The sequence below is a fragment of the Pithys albifrons genome, chromosome 1, assembly GCF_047495875.1.
Source record: "Pithys albifrons albifrons isolate INPA30051 chromosome 1, PitAlb_v1, whole genome shotgun sequence".
Classification (NCBI taxonomy): domain Eukaryota; kingdom Metazoa; phylum Chordata; class Aves; order Passeriformes; family Thamnophilidae; genus Pithys; species Pithys albifrons.
This window is the reverse complement of record NC_092458.1, coordinates 52,035,445-52,056,333: the sequence shown is the minus strand read 5'-3', so window position 1 is coordinate 52,056,333 and position 20,889 is coordinate 52,035,445. Positions and strand designations below refer to the sequence as shown.

The 20,889-nt window shown below is 36.0% G+C and overlaps 1 protein-coding gene across 2 annotated transcripts in view; it reads left to right on the top strand.

The window, feature by feature from the left end:
* TDRD3 (tudor domain containing 3) overlaps positions 1-19,016 on the top strand; it is a 104,053-nt gene extending 85,037 nt beyond the window's left edge. Inside the window, exons 13-14 of one of the 2 annotated variants that reach the window (XM_071550266.1) lie at positions 14,882-15,017; positions 18,769-19,016. In XM_071550266.1, coding sequence (XP_071406367.1) covers positions 14,882-15,001 — 120 coding nt within the window. In that variant the 3' untranslated portion in view covers positions 15,002-15,017; positions 18,769-19,016. Of the gene's footprint in view, positions 1-133; positions 1,288-14,881; positions 15,018-18,768 lie in introns of those variants that run through there. The other variant, XM_071550256.1, reaches the window with a different exon arrangement.
* The last annotated feature ends 1,873 nt before the right edge of the window (positions 19,017-20,889 follow it).

Below are 20,889 nucleotides of genomic sequence, written 5' to 3'. Positions count from 1 at the left end.
AGTCCTGATAATTGCCAGTTTTTCAGACTCCTTTTTGAAAGCGTTGTTGATATTGAGAAAAGATTTAGTAAACTGACTTAAAGGCATAAATTTAGTCTGTGTCTTAGAATTTATTATTTTCTGTTTGTTTCAGCACACTGTTTGGTACTCATATGTTGAATTTAATTTTTTGTCCAACAAATATCAACTGATGAAAATGCACCACTGGGAAGAAAAAAAAACAAAAGAAAAGCAAAGCGTTGCTCCAATAGTCACTTGAAAAAACAACCAAAGTACCACAGTGACCTTATTTTGATGATATGACCTATTATTTAAGCACTTAAGCTTCTGATCTGCTTTTGGCAACCCTTATAAAAAGTAGTAAAATAATTCTTTACGTTTTTAGTAGGTTGAATACAATTTTATTTTCACTTCACCCCATACTAGTTGACTTTCTGCTCTCTTTCTGCTATCTCTCCAATACTGAACTGCACTACATTAGTACAAGTTCTGTTGTTTTGGTGGGGTTTGGGTGATTTTGGATTTTTTTGGTCATTAAGGGGGCTTTTTTTGTTTGGTTTTTTTTTTTGTTGTGGTGTTTTGTCTTTTCTTGAGTGTAGATTAAATCTGCCTCATATTCTCAGGATACATTGGGCTTACCACCTTAATGAAAAAAGTGTAACTAAGTGATCAAGACTCCTTGATTATTGATTGTATACTGTCCATTACCCAGTTTGCTCAGAGTTCTTGTGAGTTTTCAGTCTCTCTGACACCTTACAATGCAGCTCCTTATCTTTGTGATGGCTAGAAGTAGAGAAGATAAAGCTGAGTTTTACGTTAGGTAAACCAAAAAGGTAGTGGGATTTTTTTTCAATAATCACATACAATACTAATATAAATATATTTAAGAACACTAAAACTGTTTCTTTTTTTCTTAGTGCCTGAAAAATATGTCTTAGGTATGCAATTCATAAATATTTTTAATAATATAATTACATTTGGACTCCACTGTTCTGGAGTTCTTTTAAGTGTCTTGTATGTAGCACTGCAATACTGTATCCCTCTAGTTCCGTCAATGTAGCAGGGGTCACTTAATAAAAGTATTATAATCCAAATAAAACATGTCACTGAAAAGCCATTGTAGAAATAAGAACTGCTTATTTTTTCTTGTAAAATATGTAAAATTATGCTAACCAATGGAAAGCATGGAACACAAAGGACTTTCCTGAATCATTTTATCATTTGTTTTGTGAAAAAAAAATAAAGTCAAGATAATACTTTGAACTCGTAAGTCTTACTTTTATTTTCTACTTTGCAGGATTTTTTCTTAATAAATTATGAAAATGTGTAGCCTAAGTGCTTATTGTGTGACATTTTCTCCCAAAGACTACTAAGTCCTTGCTTCGTTTTCCATCCCCTATTTCCTTAGTCATATGATAGGCCTTTTCCCGCCCCATTTACACTACAATTACTTTTTTTTCTTTTGCTAATATTGTATGAAGGAAATAAAGATTGTAGTGTTCCCTGTGTATGTTCTGTAGTTTCACCTGTATATGTTGTGATCTTAGGTGATTGCTCTCAAAACAAGCTAGAACTCATGGGAATTCTTCCCTTACAGTATTTGCAATTATTTAAAAATTCTAATTATGAAATGAACTTTGTAGTTTAGATTAGTTTTCCTGCATCTTGCAGTATATTTCTGCATAAAGATGTAAGAAAGCAAAAATTATTATTAGGGCATCAATATAAATACATATTATAATTTTCCTGTAATTTGTTATATTCTTTGGAGACTGAAAATCTACTTTGCAGTTTTCCTCAACTCATTCTTCCAGTACAGAATGAGCTGAGGAAAGAAAATAGCAAATGATCTTGGATTACAGTTAATTCATGCCGGCAGACATTTGAGAGCTCAAATTTGATAACCTTGTGTCTTGTCACAGAGCTCTAAGAGCTTCTACATGTGTTGAGTTTACCTTAAACTGTCATTCAGAGCTTCCTTGTATCTGCCCCTGTTTCAGGTAAGTGAAGAGTCCTGTGAGCTTTCTGAATGTGATTGAATCCCTTTCCAGCAATGTAAAGAGCAACTGAAAACCATGAAATAGTAAAGCCTTACAGCTGCTTCCTTAAGCTGGAGAAGACTTTTGTCTACCTGTTTTATGGAGGTTTTAAACCTATTCCAATGTCTTTATTTATGACAGGCAAATACCTCATTGAAGGATTGGGTGCCATTTCCTTTATGGCTGTTAGTCCTGGATGGCCCTGGCCATCCATCACACAGTGGTCTGTCCGTGTTGTGAATCAAGCAGGAAATCTTTGCAATTGAACAACTAAGTAGTGTGCAGTAGATGAATATGTCTTGGTTGGGTCTCTTGTGTAGCTTCTGTTCTTGTTGATTACACTAAAAACAAGGCTGTTAAAAGAGAGTGGTATGGTCTACTTAATCAGTTCTAAGATTCCTGTAGAAAAAAATGTCCCTGAATATTTTATGAGAGAAAACTTTGATGTCTTTAATTCTTTAGTTCCTATACTGTTAGGAAAATTTCTGCATTAATTTTACAGTTCATAATAACTCTGTGACTTAATTATATGAAGACTGGGTGTTTTGGACTGCTCATCTTTGTGAGTGGTGGTGAATATTTATTGAAATTAATCTAAAACGTAACTATTAGTGTGAGCTTAGTTTCCACAAAAGGGTATCTTTTGGCTTTATGAAAGCACTTGAGATACAGACAGTAGTTTTGTTGGGATGTGCCTTATTTTTCATCTCATGGGTATGTGGTGATTTCAGTTGCCTCTGTCCTGCCAAGCTGAAAAATTGCTTTTCACAGTGTATCTTAAACTTTTTTTCTTACCAGAACTTCCTGTACTTACTGAAAATATTGCTGCAAATTCTGTCACGTCTTTTGCAAAGCATCATCATACATGCCTTACACACAATTAACCTTCAGGTTCTGCCAGGATAATTATGTAATTTATTTATTTCCCAGCCTTCTTTAAAGAGCCAATATTTAGAGACAAGCGTTGTGTAAACCACTTATCCTGTTAAGCTGCTAGTAAGTGTTTTTCTTTAGCACATGTCCTCTGAGAAACTACAGGTTTTTCAGGCTTGTTGTATCCATGTCGGAATGTAGACAGATGTTCACAATTTAACAACTCCTCTGGAAGTTACTGACCCTTAGCTGAAATGTAGTAACTGACATTGAAAGGTGGTTAAGGAACTGCAATTTAGTTCTTAATAAAACTAAAAGCAGGCAAATTTCAGTCGAGGAGGTAATTTATATGAAGTGGGCAGAAAACTGGTTTCCTCTTTTCTGTTTGTATCATTAGGCATTGCAAAATGTGTTTGAGTCTTCAATTTGAGCATTTTATATTCATCAGACTATGAAATATTGTTGCAAATTATCACCAACTATATAAATCGGACTAAGAACACGTTCTTCCTCCAGTTACTGAAAACAGTTGGGACGGTTAAAGTAACACACCATTGCTGTTTTCCTGTCACCTTTCAGTCTTTTGAGTTTTTCCACATTTTGTAAATTAATTCAAAGGATTTTAATTAAAGAAGGAATTGGTTTAGTATTCCCGACAGGTTACTTTCTACACAAGAGACATGATACTGTTGGATTGGTAATACGAAAAAGAAACTATGACAAATATGATCTCCAGGGTGTATATGATGCCAGATCTTACTCCTCCTTATATATACAGTGTGTATTTAATAGATACATTATTTAATGTACTGAAGTTTCCTTGTACAGGGATGGCTAATATCTGGAATGCTTAAGGTTTTTTTTTAACTTATTTGATGACCTGCAGATGTTATCAGTAATAACATCTGTAAAAAAGAAATCTATAATGTCAGAACTAAAAAAGGAAGTTGACTGTGAAGGCAGGCTTCTTTTTCAGAATGGTTATTTGTTTTTCTTCATAAACATTAGAGCACGGGGAATTAGTCTTTTTTTTTTTTTCTTTGAGAATGGGAGTTGGGTCGTTTGGGTTTTGGGTGTTTTTTTGTGTTGGAGAACTCTTTGCCAAAGGGGGAATGCCTGTTCCTCTAATAAGAGCAAGAGTTGATTAATAAGAAAGCAATAAATACGTGATGGCTATATAGAGGGGCTTTTTTTCTGTGTTCTGTATATTTATTGTGTATGTCACTCATGTTGAGCATCAAACATGACTGGATCTTCTAACCTTGTAACTTGAGACATACTGTTATGCAGAAGGATATCAGGAGCTATCTCATTGCTCAGAAAGATTGTTTAAGATTCTCCCATGCTTTTGAAGCCCATTTATTGAGGGTCATTTCTTTTTGTGATGTGTGGTGTTTTTTTAGTGGGTGGGGTTTTTTGTTTGTTTGTGTTCTGTTGTGTTGTTTTCTTTAGTACCTAATTGGAAATGTTATTTCTGACTTCTTACTGAAAACCTTGAGAACTTGTTTCATGTAAATGATAAAATATTTCGCTGAAAAGGTTTACATATTTATGTAATAGTATCCAATTTTCTTTTTAAATTTGTTCCTTGTGTTCATTTGCTTTTCTCATGTGGGCATTTCTCTTCTTTCCCTAAACTATATTTGTTGATGTGGGACTTCTACTGGGTCCAAAGCAGTGGTGGTTAGCTGTCACAGTAAACTTTGTTCCTTTCCTGGTGGACCTCCTGCAGTGTGGTGTTTCAGTGTAGGATACTGCTGATGAACATTCTGGAGTGCTAGGACTGAAAGTAACATTTTACAAGATTCTGGATGCAGACTTGTGAGGTTTCCCTTCTTGCCTGCATTCCTTCTTGGCCCTTTCCAGTCTCGCATCTTTTCCCTGTGCACGTAATCAGCCACTTTTGATGTCAGATACACATTAGGTTGTGTCAGCAATCCTCACTGCTGGGCATTTTGAGCCCCAGCCACTGGAAATGGCATCGTAAGTCATAGAGTTTCATCATCTGTCCAGGGAGAGAAGTTGAGTCTCCAGTGAGAGCTGAATCTCCCACAAGTCCAGGCCATTTAAAGGAGGGAGCTACTCAACAAAAATTCATCACTCAACCTGAAAATGGACTTCCCTCCATATTGAGGTGGGAAGTACTGCAAATGTGAGTAAACTGCTGGAGGGGTTATTATGCAGTGTTTTGGCTTTTCTTACACATGGAAAATCTTGTGGTGTGGTTTTTTTTGTGTTTGGCAAAGACCTTTAAGATCACCCAGTTAAACCGTTAACCCGGAACTACCAAGTCCACAACTAAACCATATCCCTAAGTGCTGCATCTACACATCTTTTAAGTACTTTCAGGGGCGGTGGCTCAACCACTTACCTGCATAGCCTTCTCCAAAGCTTGACCTCCCTTTCTGTGAAGACATTTTGCACATATCCAATCTAAACTTCCTCTGGAACAACTTGAGGTCATTTCATTTTGTCCTGTTGCTTGTTACCTGGGAGAGGAGACTGACCCCCATCTGGCTACAACCTTCTTTTTCAGGTAGTTGTAGAGAGCGATGAGGTCTCCCCTGAGCCCCCTTTCTTCGAGCTAAACAACCCTGGCTCCCTCAGCTGACCTGCATATGACTTGTGCTCCAGACCCTTCACCAGTTTCCTTGCCCTTCTCTGGACACCCTTAAGCACCTCAATGTCTTTCTTGCAGTGAGGGGCCCAGAACTGAACACAGGATACGAGGTGTGGCCTCACCAGTGCTGAGTACAGGGGGATGATCAGTGCCCTGGTCCTGCTGGCCACAGTTTCTGATACAGGCCAGGATGCCCTTGGCACTCCTGGCCACCTGGGCACTCTGCTGGCTCATGTTCACCTGGCTGTTGACCAGCACCCCCAGGTCCTTTTCCATTGAGCAGCTTTCTAGCCCCTCTTCCCTCAGCCTGTAGCACTGCCTGGGGTTGTTGTGGCCAAAGTGCAGGACATGACCTTGTTGAACCTCATACCATTGGCCTTGGCCCATTGATCCAGCCTGTCCAGACCCCTCTGCTGAGCCTTCCTACCCTCCAGCCAGATCAACACTGTCATCCAACTTGGTGTCATCTACAAACTGACTGGTGGGGCACTCAAACCTCTTGTCCAGATCGCTGATGATAAATATATAAACAGAACTGGCCCCAGTACTGAGCCCTGGGGAACACCACTTGTGACTGGTCACCAACTTTTCTATCGCAATATGAAAGGTTCCTAATGTTTTTAAGCACATTTTGCCCATCATCATTTCTTGAACCTATTATAGAACTTGCAGGATGACATGGTCTATTTTTTTTTTAGTCATGGTTATTAACCAAAAACTAGGTCCAATTTGACATTTTATTTTATAATGAAAAGCATACAGAATACAAGTAGTTTAGAGGTCCTGACTTTCAGGTTAAGATACTCTCTCTTCTTTGGGGAGTTCGGTGTTGTCTCATGGGCAGTTTCCCTTGTAAGACTCTGAAACTGGTGTGTGTCTGCACTACCTGTATGCAGTTTTGGTTTGTTTTTTAATTAAGATTTGGGGTTTATATTTGTTTAAAAATTTTCATTATATTTACTGAAATACTTTTTGCCATGATTTTTTTTATGCAGTCAGTCATTCACAAGTAAATTCCCATACGTTTTTGTTTACTGGATGTAGACACGTGTGTGTGAGACTTCAGGGATTCGTATGTGAAATCCTGTCGTGAGTGAGGATGTGCACACAGCCTTCTTTTTCACCTATAATGTCACCAAAGCTCCCTTAATCCCTATTTAATTTTTGATAGTGATTTTGTTTCCTAAAAGGAAAGCATTAAGGAATTTCTCATGCATCCCTTAGTGTTTTCTTTCTGAAATTTTGCTGGCAGGATTTTCTGTTTACATTCTAGAACAAGTCCAGCAATTCAACAAATGCTTTCCCTTCCCCTCACCCCGTTCCGTGGAAGTGTATGATTTTGTTCACAAGTGCTCTTAAGTGCAAAGAAACTGAATGCTGATTTTTTTACAAGTCTATGAAGTATTCTTTTTTGCTATGTATTTAGGATTGTCTATATTACCAGCCTGTTAAAAACATTTCCACTTCCGCTTTGTGGCTTTCCTCTTGCTATTGAGAAAACCTGATGTTGTTGTGTGTTAATTTATGTGGAATGCCTCACTTTAGTGCATCCACTTTTCTTTTAGAAATTAATTGAAAATAAACCTTGAAATATTTATAGTTTGATGTTGATACTGCTCAGTGAAGAAGCTTTTACTAATGAAAGGGATATGGTCTGAATGGCTTAAAAATGTATTTGTAAGGAATTTTTAACATTCTTTTTTCTGTATTGAGAACATGGTGACAACTTGCAGGACAGTATATTTGTTTCAAGCACAAACCTCACAAGAAGAGTTGTGTGTTTATTTCAATATGTGCTGCAGGTAATGACTGCAAGTGTGAGTAACCTGTGCAATACCCTAAAGGGGAACCATTAATCTAGTAAAATGTCTGTGGGATAATCATGCCCCAGGCTTACATTATCCTGTTTTTATGGAAATGTAATTGAAAAGTTGTCTATTTAGAAAACAAATGAGTGCTTTGTTTCCACAGCTGAAGCAATGATGCACAAAGAAATGTCCGATTCCAGGTTAACTGTTGTGTTGCTTGTAGTTGTCTCAGATGAAATATGGAATTATTTTCCTTGCCCATCCATTTATTTCCAATTTCTCGACTTTTTTTCTGAAGAATTATGAATTTTCTGTCACTTGCTATCTAATGGCTGTTGCTTCACTTGAAACTCAGAATGTCTATGGTTTGAACAGAATAATTTAAAAATTGCCTGTTTTTGAAGCTCAGCTGCTTTATATTTTCAGCAGAGGAAAAATAAGGTAATTGTAATTTAAAATAATGGAGTATATAATTTTTTCAGGATTACTGAATAATTTAATTATGAGTATTTTTAATTGATGTGTAATAAGGCATTAGCTGATAAATTACTGGTCCTGAAGAATGCTTTGTAGAATTTTACAAGAATTTGCCAAGAAAATGAAAAATTATTTAACTTAAGATGTTTGGTTAGTAAAAGTCAACGGAAAATGTTTATTATCATGAATTTACTTCAGGTGCTAAGGAAAAGACTGCTCAAGGAAGGGTCATCTTGAAATTATGATTTGGAAAATGCAAAAGCAGCAGTTATGGTATAGCTCCATGTCACCTAGTTTTACATACCATAGTTAGAAATATATTTACTTGTGTCCCCTGTGTGTTCAGTGGAGAAAAAGACGTACCCTCATAAGGATGGTTTTCTTTTTCTTACTGTAAATAAGGGAAACAGTGGATATATGTTTTATTGCTTTACTGTATTTTTTAATGACATTACAGCAATGTTGTTGTAGCAAATTTCAGTAACTGTTTAAAGTGACTGCTCCTGCATTAGGGAAACCATGAACTGAATTCCTCTCTTGCATAAAAGGCTTTTAGAGACCTTGAAAGTACATAGTAGGATTTTATTTGTATAGTACAGCAAAATCTTAACAGAATTTGAGAAACAGTAAAGGCGAGACAGATGTCACTGGTACAGTAGATTTAAAGTTTTGTAAATGGGTTGGAATTATCCTGTCTGCATATAGAATGGCAGCAAACAATAATTGTGTAATTGCAGTTCACAATCTCTGGTGTAAATCATAGTACCATACAGCAAGTCAATTTTTTCCCTTTAAGGAAAATGTAATTTGCAGTAAAATTTCCTAGAAGTTACTGTAATATATTTGTCAATTCCACTTCTGTCACCACTATCTGACATGGTATAATAGAATATTTTACTGTAGTGAAGCTAAAGCTAAAAACTTCAACAAAGCTATTGATGGTTTTGATGTAAAAGTCAAATGAGAATTTTACATGTGGAGGACTATAGATGTAGCATATGTGACTTTATATGTATCTATATAGTATCTGTACTAATTATCTAATGCTTGTAATGTCCTTTATGTAGTGAGGTGCTTACTGGGTCATGATTTTCAAATAGGAGAAGAACTTGTGTACCCTATAAATCCTTTGCAATTGTTTATTCTGCATGTCCTTTACAGAAGATAATGCATTGATAGAGCTATGAGTTTATATTAATGATCTGATGTCAATGAGGGGTCAGCTCTGTGCAGGTCTAGCTGTATAATCTTGCTCTTGTCATTCATAATCTAACTCAGAAATTTGAATACCCATAGGCCCAGTGTAATATAGATGTGCACTGTGGAAAAAAAATAATTTTTGAGCATCTGCAGGCTTACAAAGATTACTCTGGGAGAACATTACTCTGTGAAAGGAACTGATCCTTGAAGTGACAAACTTAACTTGCAGAGAAAATTGATCAAGAACAAATAAGTTGAATAATTCTGTAACGGACACTTCAAAAAGGCTTTTGTCACAAAGTCAGTACTTGGTTATGATCCTTGAAAAATCTCCATCAGTCATAATTTCTCTTTTACTTGGAGTTTTTACACCTCATTTGATAGTAATTTTTGAAATTATGGCCCAAAGCCACTCTTAAGATTGTATAACTTATACCTGTTTCAGTAAGATTGTATAACTGTTTTGGTTTCTTTTTCCCCTACAAAATCCTTTTTCATTCTTAGTTATTATGAAGTTCAGAGAATCCAGATGAAATCAAAGTTTAAGGAAATACCGTAGACACTTCAGCCAATTAATTTTTTCTTTGCAAATATAGGATATGTAATATATTGCATATAAAATAATTACATTAAGCTATTTCTAGGACTTGTGATTTTTTCATTATGGATGTAGTATGGGTTTTCTCTTTGTTTTCTCTTTTTGTTACATCTGGAAAATCTTGCAGTCTGTTTTCAAATGATACAAGCCTGGGTAAGTAGAAAATGCAAAACCAAGAAAAGTACTCAAGGAGATCAACACTGGATGAGTAAGCAAAAGAAGCAAATTTTAAGAAAGGAATTCAACCAGCAAAACAGGAGATCACTTGGTGTGTTAACAGCTGGAGACAGCTGTTGCCAGCGTAGTGGGCAGTGCAAAGAGGCATTAAGTTTGGATCAGGAAATGGAATTTGAAATGCACAAGGAAGAAAAGGTCATTTTGCAAGGAAGCCAACACTGTTTGCACTGAATCCAGCAAGTTCCCTATGCATGGATTGTGTGAGTGAAGTGAAAATTACGGCTTAAGCTAAAACTGTAGTTTGACACTACTGAAATGGGCAATGTCTTCTGCTTTCTTTGCCTTCTGTCGCTTCTTTGTCCCGTGGTCCCTGGCTCCACGCTGCTTCTTCATGCCTCCTTGCTCAGACTTGGGTGCTCATCTCTTAATAGCCCACAGAGAGCTATTACTGAAAAGCTTGAACAGAAGGGCCCAGTGAATGGAGCAGAATTTTCCATTCATAAGCAGTAATAGACAGAGTAACTAGTCTGTAAGTGGCAAAGTGCAGAAGCTGCTCAGCTGTGACTTGAAACTGCATCCTAAATATATGTGAGCATAGCATTCAGCAAAGCTTTTGTGTCAGCGTATAACTTCTGTCCAGCTCTTAAATGTAACCCACCTATTCATTGTTCTCAGAAGGTATGCAGTTAAGTGTTCACTTCAAGGACTGTTTTTAAAAAGAAAAGTTTCTAAACAGTTCTTTTGAATGCACTGAAAGAACTTTTGCAGTTGATGTTAAATTAGAAAGCTTTTAATTAAGTCTAAATTTAGTCTGCTCTAATATTGTTACTTTAACAACCCATGTAATCGTAAAATTATTTTAGATGCTGGATTTATAATTATATTTTGCAACTATGAAATGCACTGAATTTTTCGTGTAAAAGCAAGATGGTAGTCACTTGGCTGGACTGAAGTTACTTGCTGGTTTCACTAAGCTCAGTAGATCAAGCTCTTTAGAATATGTGGCTCCAAAGTTAAAGCACTGGGTGTGCATATATTCCCATTTTACCCTTGTTTAGTTCTTACCTGTCTTATGAGTTGGAACAAAAATATCAAAAGTAAGAGCAGATTTTTATGGCAGAATTCTGAATGGAAGTGGAAATTCCTAGTGGCTTATGCTTCCCAGTTCACCCTCTTTTTTTAAATACCTAAAGAATGCTGACATGCTCCACCCTCTCATGTCACTTTAACCTCATTACTGCATTTCATTTTTTTGCGTTGTATACCTTTCACCTCTTTTTCCAATGGATCTGCCACTTTTTTCTATTTTTTGCAGTTGTAATTAGTACTATTATTTGATCTCAAGGTTCATTGTCCTAGGTGGGCATTCTGTATGGACTAGCATACTGAGTCCTGGATCCTAGAATATTAGATAATGAATAATAAGCTGAGGTATAGAGAGAATAAAATACATAAATTTTTAGAGCAGTATACTAATATAAAACCTCTATTAGTAATAGAAGGAGAATGAAAATGCTCTAAAAGAGGTTTGTGGCCACTTTATAAAGTGTAATCTAGATTTTATATGGAAAAGGATAATTTAGAATGAGTCACAAGCAACTGATAAATTGAAAGCAAGCAATAAGGAAGATTGGAAAAGCAGAAAAGCAGATGTCTGACCTACCTGAATACAATTATAGTGGAAGAAATGTAGGCAGATGAAGTTTTTGTTTGAAGAGCAGAAAAAACAAGGAAGTGAACATAAGAGGTACTAAGTTTTGCCTTCAGAGTGGATGCTGTTCCAGAAGAGGGATGGGGATTTTTAGTGTGGGATGAAGAGATATTAAAGTGAGATAAAAATCCTTAAAATGGAATTAAGGGTTTCCTTAAGAAATAAGGAATTTTCTTAAAATAAAAATAACGATAAACAAACTATGCCTGTTTTGCCTGAAGAATAGAAGACTGAGATCAAATCTTAATAATTTGTATAAGCATATGAAGGGGAGGGTGCCAAGAGGATGGACCCAGGCTCTTCTTGGTGGTGTCAGCCAGGAGGACAAGAGGCAATGGGCAGAAACTGGTGTAGAGGAAGTTCCACCTGAATATGAGGAAGAACTTCCTTACTGTGTGGGTGACTGCACACTGGAACAGATTGCCCAGAGAGGTTGTGGAGTCTCCCCCACTGGAGATACTCCAGAAGTGTCTATGCACAATCCTGTGCAATGTTCTCTACGGGTGACCCTGCTTGAGCAGGAGGTTGGACCAGATGACCCACTGCGGTCCCCTCCAACCTTGCCCATTCTGTGATTCTGTGGAAAAAAATGGCAATATCGGTGAAATATCAGCAGTGATGGATTGAGGGTCAGTGATTAAGAAATGGTGACAGAAAAGAAATTCAGTTACTTGTAAAACAAGAAATGTTTAATAAAGATATGACTTGGAAAATTGTTATTTTTTTAGAATGATAGATCCATTTAGAACCAAATGACAGTGTGTCATATGTGAAGATGGCAGACTTCAACAAAACAGTCTGAAATTGTGTGTGGAGCCACTGAGCACAGAGTTGAAAGATGATCTGTTACTTATTTGTTATTATCATTTGCTGAATTGCTCACTTCCACTTTATTCAGAGCCTCAAGGAAGTGAGTGTAGTTTCACATTTTACTCTTGCCTATTGCAGTAAAAAGAAATTATTTGGAATGCCTGCATCTGGAGCTTTTCATTCTATGTGTAAAGATAACTACACCAAAAAGAAATGTATAAGAGAAGTTTTGTTTTAATTTGATTTTACTGAGTTCAAATGGTTAATATTACCTTTGAGAGTTGATGAAAGTTTGCTGCTCTAGAAATTTACTCTGATATGCTTATTTATCCTCAGAGTTTGGCTATTACAGGTGAGATGCAATGCACTTATCTATTTAATTTCTGTGCTTTTTGAGCAAAGACTACCAAGGGTCCAAAGAAGAGAAATCATGTCTGTTTTGCTACAGTCTCTTGAAAACAGCAGTATACATGGCTAAATTTTCAGTCATGCATATATGCCATTTAGTTTTCAGGTTTTGGAGAAATCCAGATGTGGAGGACACAAAAGTTCTCCAATTTATTCTTGAAGAGAGAGTGAGTGCTCTTACGTTCAACTGAAGTTTTGACATAGAATTTTAAGGAGGCTTTGCAATTGCATTTTTCTTTTGGCAATAATATGGAACTGTTTTCAGCTATTCAGGTTTTTTAGCGTATACTAAAAGAGTAGAGGTATTTAGACCATTTCAGGTATTTAGCTTACCTTTTAACATTTTGATGCTAGTTCATCTTGCATTGTCAGTAATGGGAGATTACCTCATATACTAAGTTGAGTGGTTGTACTAGAGCTGGTAATAGTTCAGACTTTATGAACTTTTATGTTAAACATCTACTTATCTATTGATTTTGTGGATTTGGGTTTTTTGTTTGTTTTTTGGTGTTTTTTTTTTTTTTTAAATAGTGTCTCTGAAGTTCTTTATATGAGGGAATCCATAGTGCTACAAGTGGTAAAAATACACTGAGAAAACTAAGTCTTATGGCAGAATTCTGCTTCTCCGCCTTTGGCTACAGTGAAACTAAAAGATATAAACCACTTGTGCTGTATTGAGTTGTGTTGAAAATCTGTTCTCTTCCACAGTTATTGCAGACTCTGTAGTAAGACTTAATCTAGAAATACAACTGTGACCGCAGATGTGCCCTGTAAATAGGAGACCTTACCATGAGTAATGTGGTTGTCTGTAACTGTTATTTTAAATGTGCATGTTTATTGATATTGGGGCTAATTCAGAATGAGAGGTTTCTTAAGATCTGTTTGTTTTCACAGCAGAAAGCAACTTAGGCTATAGGTTTTTCCTTTCTGCTGCTTACAGTGAAATACTTTACTGCCATGACTTGCTTACTCTGTTATATGCATGCTGCACTCTAAGACAGTTCCTGGGTTTTGGAATTGTTGATGAACTTTTAATGAATCATTCAATGGTCTTGCTTTGTGTTGCTATGTGTTCCTATGATGTGAATGAAAGTGATTAAGAGTTACATACTCAGGACTTTTCCCCCCCCAAAATTTCTTCCAGTATGTTCCCCCTAGACCTGGTGTCTGCTGCAGTGTCCTGTTAAGATATTAAAGAAAAGAAAATACAGCTGTTTTTCTGAGATATCATTTGACAGTCATTCTCAGGAGCATTTTTACTTTTTCAACCAGTATTTTTTTCTACTATGCGTTATAAACTCCTATGCTCTTAGAATTTTTCTTTAACGTATACCACCTTCAAATATTTCACCAGATGAATATTTTTCCATTTGATATTTCCTCACCAAAGTAAATAGGTAGTTACTTTAGTCTTTGTGATAAGTCATTCTCCAGCGTCTTGACTATTTTCAGTTTTAGGGGGTTTTTCCCACTTTGATTTCCATGTAATTTGTCAATATCTTACTGATAAGGAGATGCCTAGAAGTGAATCCAATATTGCAAATATGTAATTACCTTTCCTCTTGTTATTCAGGGGGTATATTAATTATTGCTACATACAGAAAATTCATCTCTAAACTGTTCACTGTACTTGTAGGCTTTTTTGATTATTACTGCATCATAGCTTTTTACCTACTGTTTCAGATCTGTGTTTCTAGCATGCATTATTGCCAGATGCTCTTCGTTGTATTTCCATTTCCTAATTGTTTCATTTCATTCCACACACATTTGTGAGCTTCTGCAAGCTTTCTCTTGCCCTGGCAGGTTATCAAGGTTACTTTGCTTCTTGAGTTTGTTGCTTGTATGACTCTTGGAAAATAGTTTTTCTTTAAATGTATGATTTTTTTCCTCCTGCAAACATTTAATAACTTCTGCTGCTGCCCTGGGGGATTGAGTTTTTATATTCTCCAGCATGTTTTGTTAGCTTTGCTAGATTTGAAAAACCCACTCCCATCGCTCACTTATCTCATTAAGTGGTCATCAGCACAGAAGTAGCAGTTGCTATTTGTGCATGGATTCATCCAAACATGTATATTTGTGTGTATGTATGTATGTATATAATGACTCATGTATAATGCATTTTTCAGCTCTTCTGTTTAAAACAATGCTGTTTACCTGCAGGAGGACGAGGAAGAAACATATGAGCAAACTCTAGAATTCCGCAGAGGAGGTGATGGTCAGCCAAGGCGGTCCACACGACCTACTCAACAATTTTATCAACCTCCCAGAGCTAGAAACTGATTAAAAGAAAGAAAAGGTAAATATAAGATGGTGGCATTTTATGTATGTATTTAGATTTCAATAAAAGCAGATCTGGATTGTTCTCTACTTCTTTTTGGGGATATTGGTATGTTTATGATAGAATTTGGGTATCTCTGTTTCTCTGGATTTTGTGGTTTAAGAAGAGGCATAATATACCTGCTGGAAGAGGGAAGGCACTAAAAGTAATTCAGCAAATAGCTTTTTAGTTTTGCTTTATGTCAAGACTCATGTCATGTCAGCAAGCTTTTGCCTGATACTTTTTCACCTGAGAGCAGCAGCACAATTCTCTCATTCACATACATTGGTCCAGCTTCTCTGAAATGTGTCTGCAGTCCCTGCTCAGCTCAGGACTATCTCTGTCCAAGGTCCCATATTCTACTTTTTATGAGCCCTTTATGTGAATAAATGTCCTTTCTGTTTTCCTTGCATGAGAAGGAGAATTGGCAACACTAAAATATGAAATCTATGATACCACCATTGAATGGAGGAGTACAAGGCCAAAGAATATTTACCATACTCTGAATCTTGAGGATATACTTGCACCAATACTTTACTAATTATCAGAAATTAAGGGATTGTATATCATCCTCAGAAAATACATTGATACATACATTCAGAAATTTAAACAGGCCAGCCCAATAAAACAGTTACAGTTACTTCACTAAACAAACCATGTAAGCTGTACTGCATTCATTTTACTTATTGATCATCTAAATCCTTAATTTACAAAGGATTGTATCCTGAATAAAAAAAAGTTGGTAAGTCACGTGCTCTTTCATGTACATCTACAATGTGTCTTTGTCTTGAATCTGATTTTTTCCTTGCCAGCCAGTTTATTTTTACTGGTCTCTTTTGTTCCTTTCCCTGCTCCTGTCCTCCACGTTCTGTTGGCTTAACAGGTGCTGCTTATCTCTGCACCTTTTGATATTTCTGATGTGCCATAACATATGATTATACTTCTTTTGATTATATGTTAAAATACTTTTTTCATTTGAGTTAGTACTGGCAATGTAAGAGCATACTTTACTTTTGTCTCTTGCCAAGGTGATAATTACTCTATTTTTGCCTATATAATTTGATTTCCTATTATAATTAAGTGTATCAATTGTTGTCCACAAGCATGTAATGAGATAGTTTGTGCAGAAATTATTCTGGCATGTGCACTGAGTGGAGTGTTAACTGGCTGATTTGGCTCCAAGAAGTGTCAGTGTGATCAGTTGAATGAGATCTGTCAAGTGTACACAGCAATCAAAACCTGGGATTTTTTTGTGTATTTAAGTAATATTTTTGCAATTTCTCTAATTTTTACAGTATAAATCTGGAAAACTGTACTTAGCTTTGGTCAGCAATGAGGGACCAGGGAGACTGGTAGTAACTCCTGTATCTAAAGAAGAGTAAAGGAATTGTTGGCAAGTAAGGAACAACCTTCCTAAGATACAGGTGGTTGTTTCTTGCAGATGTTTTAAAGATTCTGGTGGGATCCTGATTTGAATGAACAGCAGACCTGGTATCAAAACCTATCATAGAAAGCAAGCCATTACAGTCTTTCCCTTCTGTTCCCTTCTCCAAAAACAAGTGGTTCATGTACAGTTTCTTCCCTGGTGTTAAACGTAGGCAAAAAATCACAGTCCTTTTCTTAATTGCTTTCAGCTTATCTGGACTTGTACAACAATGTAGATTTAATGTCTTGACATGCAAAAGTTCAGGAATATTGAATGTCAGTTCCTAGAAGTGGATTTCTGTATGAGCTTTGCCTCCTTTTTTATCCTTACAGCTTTTGAGAGCATTGCATAATGTTCTTATTTCAAGTTTTTGATAACCTGTTAAATGAAGACAAGATTTATCAGGGGAAATCTTAAGGGATCCAGTGAGGCATAATTTTACCACAACTTTCCTCTGAAGGATGCTTTACCTCTTCAACAGATCATTGATTAATGATATCATTATGTCCAGAAAGGGAGTACCTCTCTCCTATGTAAAGTAATTTAATGTCTTTTTCTGAAGAGAAATGGGGAACCCTGGGCGATGATTATTTTATGTTAAAAATATGTAAATTCTGTAGAATTTTGATGTTGTAGTTTGTAACATTTAAAATTCCAAGGTGTTTTGTTCTCAAAGGCAACTGAGACAATACTAAAACTGAAATTTGCTGACCATATTTTTATTTGGTATCATAAGGATGTGTCAAAGATGAAGCATAAGGTCCATACAGTAGACATACCACCTCATACCCAAAACCTCTTAAATCTACCTGTATAATCTTTCATCACTTTACAGAGAGGATTTATTAGCAGTGGTGCAATAGTGCAGTAATGAAGCTGTATTGCTTCCTGGATTAGTGTTCAGCATGCTCATTCGGGTGTTGAATTTGCACACACAAATCTGGAATTAGTATTGCCAAGTGATCAGTTCAAAAATCTATGTCTACAGTGTAATGGGGCCTTAAGTGTGAGGAGGTTTAAGTTTTTTAAATTCTGAGATGTTTTTTAAAAGTGGAATTTGAATCCAAGGGACTGTTGGGCATGAGGAAGTCTCCAGAAGTGCCTTAGTATGGCATCTTGGTGCTTAAAAAGGGAGCTTACAGAAAGATGGAAACGGACTTTGTAGGAGGGCCTGTTGTGATAGGACATTGTGGATGGTTTCAAACCAAAAAAGGCTATATTCAAACTAGATTCAAGGAAGAAAATTGCTATGATGAGAGTGATGAAACACTGGAACAGGTTGCCCAGAGAGCTGGTGGATGCTCCATCCCTGGAAACATTCAGGGTCAGGCTGGAACGTGCTCTGAGCAACCTGATATAGTTTACATGCCCACAGTCATTGCAGGGGAGTGGACTAGATGATCTTTAAAGGTCCCTTCCAACGCAAAGTATTCTATGATTCTAGCCTTCTGAAAAGGTTTTTGTCACACTGTTATAAGCTTTGGGTCTTAAGAACAATTGCTGCAGACTTGCAGGAGGTCTTGGCCTGATGATTTTTATGAGGATAAAGAGATGGAGTAGACATGTTAACGTGAACAGAAGTATGAGGTAGTACCTCACTGTTGTTGCAGTTGACCTAGAAATTACCATTTATCCAGCAGTGGGATGTGGAGAACACTAACTCACAATTTTATCAGAGGGAATTTTATGTGGGTATGTGTCAAATACTTTAACAGGTCTGTAAAATAAGATATTCTTCCTAGAATGTCAAGATATAAGAATTAGAATCTAACAATAGTAAAAATGCATCCTGAGGTTACACTTTCTATATAGAATGTCATGATAGCCTGAAAAAGAAGAGGAGCAAGTAATGAGAAAGGAGTGTTTTGAAGGATTGTAGCGTTTGGAGGAGCTTGAAAGAACCTTCAAGTGTGGACCTGTGAGTGCTTGGTCATTATGTTTTTTGGGTCTTCCTTGGCTCCAGGGCAGGATTAATTTACACCTTGTCACACTTGTTATAGAATCAGTATTGAAATCCTTAACAGTGGAGAAACTGGTTTTGTGAGAGAGAAGGCATTACCAGAAAGTGTTCTTTGTACTAGACCAATCGTATTTATTGCATCAAAGTGCAGCCTTCTGATTTATTCTTTTAAAGACTTCTGTCTGTAAGTACTGAAAAGCATGTATCTCCTCTTTTGGAGGAAGAAAATTAACTAACAGTAAAGCATATGTTGCAAAAAGAGCCAGGATGGGAGATGATGATGGGTTCTTAAGTGCCATTATTTGTTCTTCTTATCTAATGTTTTGTGGGGTTTTTTCATTTAGAAACTTTCTTGGAGTCAGGGAAAATTCACTGGCAGCTCCCAACTTGCTGAAGACTTCTAGAAGAAATTCTGGCTTTTTCAAAGCAGCAGGATGGAACAAAGAAAGCTTGTATGAGCAGAAGGAATTTGGACCTGACACCACAAGAGACTTTTTTAAAGTTCTTAGTTAAATAAAGCTGAATACTTTTTACATATGAAAGAGGCAAATTGTCATTACTGCCATCAATAAAACCACAGTGCACTATTCTATTCTTTGCCTTGTATTCTTTTTACTGAGCCTCCATTGTTAGTTGACATAATAATGTATCATGAATTTTATTAATTTTGAAGAGATTTTGGTTCTAATATTGCTTCTAATAAAGTAAAATTAAAACTTATATTTTCTCAAAAGCTGACAGGATTGGGCATTTAATTTAGATTTTTGGCTAGCATTAGTGAAACATTAAAAAAATTTCAGCTAATTATTGTACAGTAAAATCCTGAATAGGTTCTGACTATGTTTTCTGTGTTTATTTTCCAAAATTGCTGAAGACCAAATTACAGATTTGCCTATTATGCTTTTCATGATCTGTGACCAGAAGGTCAAAGGGAAAAAAGAAAAATCATGAGTTTCAATAGTCTTTTTCTAAATAATTTCAGGTAAACGTTTTCTTTTTAGGAATATTTATATTACAGAAATAGAAACATTTCTAAAAGGTACAGAAAAGTCATTTAAACAAAAAGATACCAAAAGATGCACGAGTATTTTAGGCATAACTATGTGTATAGATGCACACATGTGTGAGCTGTTAAATAGTCGGTACTGACTTTCTTACAGTTTTAAACTCTGCTTTTATTGCTTCATATTGCTACCATTTTTTCAATTGTCATTGATGCTTGAAGAAATCTTATGTCAAACTACATTTCATTCTAAGCTGTATCTTTGAATCTTATGTGATTATGACAAATAGTTGAAATTTCTCTTTCTTTATCTGAGAAGCCCTCAAAAATCTATGTAACATACAAATCCCTTCTAAGCTCTATTCTGATAATTTGATTGACTGAAATAGCACATGTGTTTTGAGGTAGTTTTGTAAAGATAGAATTATACTTGAGAGATGTATTGATGGTAAAAGTTGTACAATTAATTCTACTGAATTTCACTCTGAGTACTCATATAAAACTCTGTTCGAATGGAACCTTGTTTATTTGGATGATAAGAACTTTTATATTGAGGATGTAATTTTGAATGTATCTGCAGTACAGAATGTGGATTACTGTCTGAATGCAGTCACATCTTAACCAATCACATAAATTTTTGCAGAATACTAAGGAACCAAAGGGTCTGCTGCCTTGATGGATCCTCAGCAGCTTCTTGATAATTATGATGCAACTCACTAATAATTCTAAAGAATTTTGGAAGTTAAAACATGAGCTGTACAACATTGAAGTTCTTCACTTTTAACTGACACACAACAAAGTTTATGAAGTTTGTTAGATATAGGTTAGAAACCACTTTTCAAATACATGAATCATCCTGATGAGTTCTGCAAAATTGTACCAGCAAATAAATAAACTGTAGATCTAATACACTGGATGTTGGATGCTTTACTTCTGGAATTATTGCTAAGACCACTGACAGCAGCTATCCAGCTTCAGAAAGAAACTTAGCCATAGCATGGTTTTCAAAAGCAATTTTGTTTTTGCAAATAGGATGTGCATTAAACAAGTCCTACAATCAGTGAACCAAAGCAATTTCTGAAATGAAAATAATTTTATGTTCTTTTGAGCTTTCATTCTTGCTGTGAACTAAATCATAAAATTCAGTCTGATTTAATGAACTATAAAAAATATTGCCTACTTAGGAAATTTTAAGCTGTACAAATACAAAGCCGCATTCCTCTCTAGTGGCTGTGGGCATTCTGAGATTACTACATGGATGTGCAGCTGTAGGAAAACAAAATGTTCTTGAGGATGTTGTTTTCCTTTGTAAAACAGTAAAGACCATATCCTGATCTTTTCACCGGTGCTGTGGAACTGGAAAGCCAGAGTAGCCAAACAGCTCTAGTCTTTTTGAAAAGTCATGTAGTCTTCATGTGTTTTATGATTATTTTCTGTTTTGATTTTGACTGAAATAACATCA